At 37.2% G+C, this 9,216-nt stretch overlaps 1 protein-coding gene across 1 annotated transcript; it reads left to right on the plus strand.

Moving 5' to 3' along the window:
• The first annotated feature begins 3,015 nt into the window (after positions 1-3,015).
• Positions 3,016-4,904, plus strand: LOC107485255 (uncharacterized). Its single transcript, XM_016105769.1, has 4 exons — positions 3,016-3,328; positions 3,411-3,924; positions 4,030-4,159; positions 4,251-4,904. Exons 1-4 carry the CDS (start codon positions 3,016-3,018, stop codon positions 4,902-4,904), a joined length of 1,611 nt encoding a protein of 536 aa, XP_015961255.1.
• The last annotated feature ends 4,312 nt before the right edge of the window (positions 4,905-9,216 follow it).

The raw sequence follows: 9,216 nt of genomic DNA on the forward strand, positions 1-9,216 counted from the left end.
TTTGCATAAGTAGTCTTGATTCTGGAAAGTTGATTCAGCCATATACTTATTAATGAAAGACCTAATTTATCTTCACTAGCCTCTCAACAGGTACACAGCCATTTTTTTATTATTTTTAAAAAATTAATTTTTATTTTTAAAATTATAAATTTAAAAAAATAATTTAAAAAATAAGTATAAAAAATATTTTAAAATATATATAAATTTTATAAATTATTTAATTTTTATAACGTATAAAATTACAAATGTTTATTAAATAATATATTAAAAAATTATTATATTATTATTATTTTATATAACAAAATCAAGATAAATATTATATAAGTTTATTTATTTAATTTTTTAATAATATTTAATTTAAAACAAAAATAAAAATTTATATTTAAAATATTCTTTATTTTTATGCGTATTCTAATAAATAAAAAATATTTTATTTTTAAATTTTATATTCATTTTATTAAATTATCTTTAATTTAATTATTTTTTTAAATTATTAATTTATACTTTTATTATATCTCCTCATTGTATCACACACTATTATTTTTTTACTATTATTCTCTATACACATACCTATCATTGTCTGACCGTTACTGTTGTATTATCTTATTCTCCTTTTTCATTTTTTTCTTTTCTTTCCACCTTCTATTCTCCTGGTCGTAATTGATTATTAGTAAGTATCATTGTCTCAACTTTCAATCTTATCAATCACTTTGATCTATAACTATCCATTATATATATTAATTTTTATAATTCGTTAAAATATTAAAAAAAATTGTTTTTGTGTCTTTTGAATATCTAAATATATAAACAATAATTTTATCTTGATGTGTGTTAAGTTGTTTTATGTTCTATTAAGACAAAATACAAATTATCAAAAATTGATGTCATTAATCCTTAAAAATAATATCAAAATATATTATTTTTAACTAATATAATAAAAAATAGTACATTATTGTAAATTTTTAACTAATAATTATAAATTTAAGTTATAATTTAATATAGTACATTGGAATAGAAGATGTCATCTTGCTTTTTACATTTGACTACTATTATATGAGTTTCACATGTGTTTTATTGTACAAATTAATTAAATTATACTTTATTATTTTATTTTGCATGTTTTGAAATAATACAATCGTACTATAAGAATGACATTAATTTTCATAATCTAATGTGAATCTTCTTACTATTTCGTTTGTCATTTAATTACTATCTATAAAAATAGTTACTTAAAGTGAAACATTATATAATAAAAAGAGACAAAAAAAACTTTTAAATTCATAGTTCTAATTCATTTCTTAATCCTTATTTGATATAACTTAAATTTAATAGGTTGATGGTAGTGATTTTTTTTTAGTAGTTAAAAAATTTCATCTCTCTCTTCCTCTCTCTCTCTAATATTTTTAACTTGTTCTATAATAAATATTTTTAAATTATTTAATACATAAAAGATCACACCTTTTTATTTATCTTGAAAATAAAAAATTAAAATTAAATGATATTAGTGTTTTTTAACAATTTTTTTTAAAATAGATAGAGGACTCCTAAATGATATCCATTAATAAATGTTAAATTAACAATTTTGATTTGTATTTTAATATATTTATTTTAATAATATTTTTTAAATTATCTAAATCTTTTAATTTAAATTATTTAACATTATCAGGAACAAAAAAAAATTAAGAAATAAAATTAATATTTTTCTAAGGATGATTATGATCCAAATTATAAATATATGATAAAAACTTAGAATGCATTAACAATAGTACCATAATAAAAATAATTCAAACATTAAATTAAGAGTATAAATTTATTAAGGGAATAATTATTAATCATAATATATTGTATTAAAATATATGCTACATATTATATTAAAAATAATTGAAGATTTACTAAGCATGAATTAAAATTTTTAAAAAATAATAATTTATATCTACCAATGTTATTATCATCATCATCAGATGGACTAACTCTACTACTATAATGAGTATATGAATATTTAAAAAATAATATATTATTAACATGAGATTAATGTATTTTAAATTTCATCGAAAATAAAATAATTTTTTATATAAATCATTGCTAATAAGAATACATTAGAATAAAAGTATAATAATAATAATAATTAAAATATGGGTGTAATGAAAAAGTTATTACTTATAGTTTATAATATTGTAAGAGTAATCTATAGTATTTATTTTTTTATAATTAATTTAGATCGAATTTTTTAGGTAAAATATTAATGGTCAGCAGTTCTAGATATGAGGTCAAGAATTTGTTTATGGAAAAACTGATGGTGATTTGACTAGTAATGAGAGAACCATGTGTATTACTGTGTTATGGACGTCTGTAATACAAGGTCAACACGCAAGGGGCGTGAAGAGACGTGGCGTTACGTCGTTGGCCGGAGCTCGAATCACGCCGAGGGCGTGTTGACTCAGCACGGGAGGCGTGCTGACGTGGCAGAATCACGCCGGGGGCGTGTTGACTTAGCACGGGGGGGCGTGCTGAGTTGGCCCTAGCACGTGGGAAGCGTGCTGACTCAGCACGCAGGGGCGTGCTGACACGTGGCGACATTTGATTGGCTGCGACGGGCAGCACGGGGCAGGCGTGGTTAATGCTCTCATCTATATATAGGCAGTGCTGGGCTGCATTTTCATTTTGAGGAAGAGTGTGTGAGTGTTCTTTGAGTGTTTTGTGAGTGTTGGGAGTGCAATGGAGGGTACCGCAAACTTGGTGGTGTATCGCAACGGTGAAATAATACGCAATACTCGTGAGGGCGTGAGGTTTGTCTGTCAGAATCCATTTTCGTTTGTGGTTCCATGCACCATGACGTTAATGGAGCTTCAGAACGGTCTTTGTCAAAGCATGGAGAACGGTACGTTAATGAGAGTGAGCAGAATTTTGTACCGAAATTCAGTTGTAGTTTTTGGTGGTCTAATACAGTTTGACACCATGCCAATCACTGACGAAGGGAGTATGTAGAATATGTTTCAAATTTACCGGCAGACTCAGATGCGACAGCCACAGATTGAGCTATATGTTGAGTTTGAAAGCATAGAGACGGAAGGGATTCAAAATGTTTTAGATATAGAGGATGATAGAGCTGCAATGTACGAGGGAATGAATAGTGATAGCGAAGAGGACTTCGAAGCCACTTACGAAGCCGGCGATGAAGACGAGGATGGTGATGTGGGAGTTGAGACAGCAACGGAGAATATAGTGCTTCATCCCTCGAGCAGTCAACCGATGGATGTGCCACCATTCATGCGTGAGTTGGATCTTGACGCCATGCATGCACCGGAATTTCCGGAATATGCAAACATAGGTACGTCATGCATGAATAATACGTTTTTGGTAATTGATACGTTTGGAATGATTAGTGAATGATGATTTTTCGCTTTCTGTAGGCGTTGCTGATCCTGAGGACGGAGAGTTCCGGATTGGAATGGAATACAGTTCCAGGAAGTCGGTGGTTGCTGCAATTAGAAGATACACTATCGTTAGAGGAGTTGACTACGATGTGTATGAGTCTGAGCCACAGACCTTCTATGCAAAATGCAAGATGTATGGGCGTGGGTGCGATTGGCTTATCCGAGCCAGCTTGATACGGAAAAAAGATTGTTGGGAGATACGCAGATACAATGGAAGGCACACGTGCACAATGGGAGCGATTTCACAGGATCATTCCAAGTTGGACTCGGATACCGTTGCTAATAGTATAATGCCGTTAGTCGAGACTGACCCGTCAATCAAGGTGAAATCTATAATAGCGGAAGTCCAGTCAAGGTTCAACTATACCATCAGTTACCGAAAGGCTTGGTTGGCAAAGCAGAAGTCCATAGCGAAGGTTTTTGGTGGTTGGGATGATTTGTACCAAGCCTTGCCATGGTGGCTCTCGGTCATGGTTCAGAAGATACCTGGGTCAGTTGTGCAAATAGAAACACGCCCACTGTACAACGGGAATGAGGAGGCATAAGGTGTAAAAATACTTCATCGCGTATTTTGGAGCTTCAATCCATGCGTTAGGGCATTTAGGCATTGCAAGCCTCTAGTTCAGGTGGACGGCACACACTTATATGGAAAACATAAAGGAACACTCCTGGTCACTGTTGCACAAGATGGGAACCAGAACATTGTGCCTATAGCTTTTGCGCTGGTGAAAGGGGAGACAGTTGATGCGTGGCACTTCTTTCTCAGAAATTTGCGAATGCATGTTGTCAGAAAAGACGGTGTGGGTATGATTTCAGATTCGGCATGAGGCAATTCGGGCAGCAGTAAATCGTTCCGGAGGTGACTGGCAACCTCCAAGAGCATGGTGGATGTTTTGTATAAGGCACATCGGCAGCAACTTCCTAAGAGCATTCAAAGTCCCTCACTTGCAGAAGCTTGTTGTCAACATTGGGTATTCAAGAACGGTGGAGGAGTACAACATCAACTATAAGAGGCTGGAAGAGCGAGGCGAGGCATATGCCAGGTGGTGCGATGCCATTGGACTCAGACATTGGGTGTTGGCATTCGACGAGGGGCATCGATGGGGCCATATGACGACCAACCTTGTCGAGTGCATTAACTCAGTGTTGAAGGGTGCCCATAATCTACCTGTGCTGGCGTTGGTCCGAGCAACATATTATCGGTTAAATGAACTTTTTACACGGAAGAGTGCCGAGGCTCACGAACGTAGGCGGGCTGGGTTTACTTACTCCGTATTTGCACAACAGTGGATAGAGGCAAATATGAAACAGGCTGGGAATATAGTAGTGCACCGGTTTGATAGACGAAATGAGGTGTTTGAGGTGCGTGACATGGCTAGCGGGAAGGACTACCTTGTCGCCATGTTATTGCTTGTTGTGCTAACCAGCGTCTCGATTGGCAGTTGTATGTGCATGACGTGTACAAGATGACAGAGATTCGTAAGGTATATAAATTTGAGTTTACACCGTTAGGTGATCCCGAGACATGGCCCGCATATGAGGGACCCACATTGGTCGCTAATCCCGCCTTGAGACGAACGTCGAAAGGTCGCGCCAAATTGACCCGGTACTTGAACGAGATGGATTCACGCGACATGCGTGGTCCTCGGGTATGCCATCTCTGTGGTGCTCAGGGTCATAGTCGGAGTCGATGTCCTCAGCGTGCTGGACTGAGTGGTGGGGTGAATGATGTTTATTTTTTTCGTGTTTGTATTTTTAAATTTCTTAGTAGTCGTGTGTTTATTTTTAAATTTCCTAGTAGTCGTGTTTGTATTTTTAAATTTCTTATTAGTCTTGTGTTTATTTTTAAATTTCTTAGTAGTGGTGTTTGTATCTTTAAATTGTTTAGCAGTCGTGTTTGAATTTTTAAACTTCAAACTAGTCGTGTTTGTATTTTTAAATTTCATACTAGTCGTCTTTGTATTTTTAAATTTCATACTAGTCATATTTGTATTTTTGATATTATCATTTTCTGCTTTCGTGAAGTAAACATAGGAAACGTTAACTACGTTTTACATAGGTCAACATACTGAACATACGAATTACATTAGCTTAATTGTTACAATTAAATCTAAAAACCTTAAATCCAATCTCACTTCTTTCCAGCCATCCAATGCTGTCCCTTACCCATGATGCCCTGACCGAACCGCGACGGAGTATACCTATCAGGTGGATTTCGCTCTGTCCGTAGGTCATACGGGTGACCTGGAGCTGCCAAACCACCTCCCTCTGCCGGATCAACCGACCCACCTGCCTCTGCCGGAGTAGAGGACCCATTTACCTCTGTCGGAGCTGATGCACCTGGGTTGTAGTCATCAACAACTGTGTAATCCTGCCGAAGGAAACCACTGTCACATGACGCAGTCGCTGATGAGGGGTTGTTACCATGACCCTGCAAACCATGGTTCGCACCTACTGATGCCCTATGTGGAGCGGCCGACACCGACGGCGAATGCATGGCGCTAAAATCTGACCAACCACCCAAACTAGCGTTGGCCCAATTCTGTTGCTGCTGATCTCCGTGACCACCAACAGAGAACTCAAACCAATCATGACCGGAAGGAATCGTAAGCATAGGCTGCTGAGAGTGGTGGCTGCCCTGAGAGTGGTGGCTGCCCTGATGGTGGTGGCTGTCCTGAGAGTGGTGGTTGCCCTGAGAGTGGTGACTACCATGACTGTATTCCGGTGGCTGTGGTACATAATATGGAAACGGCTCAAAGACAGAATGCTGATGTGGCTGTGGCTGCTGAGGAACGAACTCCTGTGGGGCAGGTGGCTGTGGTCCAGGTGGCTGTGGATCCTGAGGAACGTACCCCGACAATCTCAGCAGATGCCCATATGAGCGCACGTACCAATCCCGATACTCCGCGGTCGGACTAAAATCCCAAGTCGGAAGGGGGTGCAGATCCCGCAGCCGAGTGTTTTGCCTGTTGTCCCACTCTCCTATCCATGCCCCATGAATAACTGTCCAGTCATGAAGCTGCACTCCGCGAAGAGCCATGCAATGCAGGTCTACTGGAATATCCCTTGCTTCTTGCGGGGGAGGTTGTGCATACCCAAACTGACGCATCACTCGGTCCACAGGGTGCCATTCAATGCACTCAAACGACAACAACGGAGCAACGGTGTCACACACATCAAGGTGTCCATGTAAATCGTCGGGTATGACCAATCCGGCGTACGGCCGCCACTCAACTGCCAATCATAATTCGTTTGTCAGAAGCGTAACGTTAATATTTGGAAATAGAATTCACAAGAACCATAAATGTTTACCTCCTGCATATAGTCTATATGATGCCTAAATGTCACTACGGTGTTCGATGACCACGCTGTGGTGTGCGCCGAATGACTCCACCTGAAACATAATTCATTGGAAAAATTTACATATGTAACCCTTAATCAAACATACATCGTGAATATAACACATGACTAAAATAATAATTATTACCTCTTTGCAACTGGTATCTCAGCGGGTGGAAGGGTGTTCCTCGGTACGGGCGCAATACAAGGCATTCGCTCCCAGGCCCAAACAAACAACAAATTAAGAGGTCCATCCATCTCCTTCGTATCAAACCGTGATGCACGGCACAATGCCCTATAAAGATGTGCAAGACATGCTGACCCCCAACTATAAGTATGGATCCGGTCGAAATCTCGAAGCAGTGGTAGATACTTCGCGTGGCGTATGCGGTCGACTTATCCGTGAATAATGTCGACCCCAACAAACAGAAGATATGACATCTGACATATCGCCTCACAGAATCCTCAGTGTCTAACGGCTCCGCGTCTCTGACACGTCTTACCCAACCCAGCTTTATATAGGATTTTGAAGAACTACTGACTTCTGGCTCTCGACCGAATATCGCGTGGCTCTGGCTTTGCACGAAGTCACCACTACTATCTGTCCATCCACTCACAGCCTCGCCGTCAATGGGTAGGCCAAATATATAAGCAACATCTTCCAATGTCACTGTAACCTCACCCACCGGCAACACGAAGGTGTGAGTCTCTGGCCTCCACCTTTCGACCAGAGCAGCTAATAGCGGGTGAAATCCACGTATTACCCCAATTTTAGAGACGTGGTAAAATTTCGTGGCGCGTAGGTAGTTTTCCACCATCGGATTCCACGTCTGTGGCGGATCCAATTTACGCACCATTAAATTCCTGTTAGGCTGCATTAAAAAAATGTTAGTTTAAATAGGTTATACATATTATTAAATTAAAATAAATAAGTAAATATTTGTAAATAGGTTTATTCACTAAGTTACATATTTTTTTGTTTACTGTCAAGCATTTTTTTATAATAAATAAATAAATATATATATATAATTCTTTTTTTTACATAAATAAATAATATTTTTAATATCATTTATTTATTTATTTGTCAAAATACGTATCTCCTCCATTCATATTTTTTCAATGAAAGTGCACAGAGCCGATTCTTCATACAATGTATGTATCTATTTATTCTTATTAATCTTTTAAAAATACCAAAAATTATTTTATCTTAAAAACTTCAAATATTTATTATTTATGCATTACTTTCATTAATAATCATAACAAAATTTATATATTCAAAAATCAGAAAAAAAATATATGATAATACTAAAAAAATTTACATACAAAAAAAATATAATTATATTTTACAAATTCAAATTTTTTCTAACATAGTCGTAAAATATAAAATAAAATGGGCCTTCTTCTTTAAATTTATAAAATATTAACAACAACAATATTTAAAAAACTTCAGCATATAAAAAATTAAATTTTATCAACTTACATAAATTGGATGCTTCAAATAGTTGATAATATGATCTTCAGGCGCCGCATAATTACGTACCATTTTTTTATATTTCTACAGTTTTTTTTATAAGTACCCCAACTGATTACACCTTCACTTCCACTACTATTATTCAAACTACCCACACTCTATTTTAACACTCACACTCACTCAAACACACGGCTCACACTGCCTTTTTTTTTCCTATCTTGCTTCAAATTTTGATGGCACACTCTCTGTTCTTCAATGGAGGAAGAACATGAATATATAGGGCAGTTGGGCGCTGGTTACCGGGAAGGGGGTGTTCCCTGCATGTAGGAGTTGGGCGCTGGTTACCGGGGAGGGGGGTGTTCCCTGCATGCAGGCAGGCCTGCTACACGCCCCCCCGTGAAGCTGCACACCTCGGAACTCAACAAGCTTCACGGAATACACAGCTTCTCGCCCCCCCCGTGTTGCCAGGCAGCTGTCTTCTCGCCAGTTCATCACGCTCCCGGCGTGTTGCCAGGATTTCACCACGTGGCTGACCGTGCTCAGCCATCACGCTCCCGGCGTGTTGCCCCTGACACCATCCTCCCGCAAAACACCCCTCTTACCCATATCGGGTCAATACACCACCCGTGTTTCCATATAGAAAATAATTTCTGTCTAGATATGTGTCTATTTTTATTTGTGATTTTTTTAAATGGAGTTGTCGTATTAGTGTGAAGTTACGTCAAATTAGGATAAGTATAAAGTTGCTTTAATAACATAAATATAAGATGAGAAAAATTAGCAAAAGGTGATAAGAGACAACTGGTAGAAGCTAAGTTACGTCAAAGTAGGACAAGTTAAGTGTGAAGTTGCTCTAATAAGGTAAATAAGAGATAAAAAAATTTGGTAAAAGTTACGTGAGAGTAGGACAAACTAAGTGTGAAGTGAATACGAGGTAAGAGAAACTGATAAGAGTTTTTTAAAACTAAAGAA

The sequence above is a fragment of the Arachis duranensis genome, chromosome 4 (assembly GCF_000817695.3).
Source record: "Arachis duranensis cultivar V14167 chromosome 4, aradu.V14167.gnm2.J7QH, whole genome shotgun sequence".
NCBI classification, from domain to species: Eukaryota; Viridiplantae; Streptophyta; class Magnoliopsida; order Fabales; family Fabaceae; genus Arachis; species Arachis duranensis.

Excerpts from the sequence above, each read along its gene's own strand:
- LOC107485255 (XM_016105769.1), top strand. The coding sequence starts at position 3,016 with ATGCGACAGCCACAGATTGAGCTATATGTTGAGTTTGAAAGCATAGAG. Across the intron at positions 3,925-4,029 it reads ATGGTTCAGAAGATACCTGG|GGCATTTAGGCATTGCAAGC; the intron begins GTCAGTTGTGCA and ends TCCATGCGTTAG. Across the intron at positions 4,160-4,250 it reads TGCCTATAGCTTTTGCGCTG|ATTCGGCATGAGGCAATTCG; the intron begins GTGAAAGGGGAG and ends GTATGATTTCAG.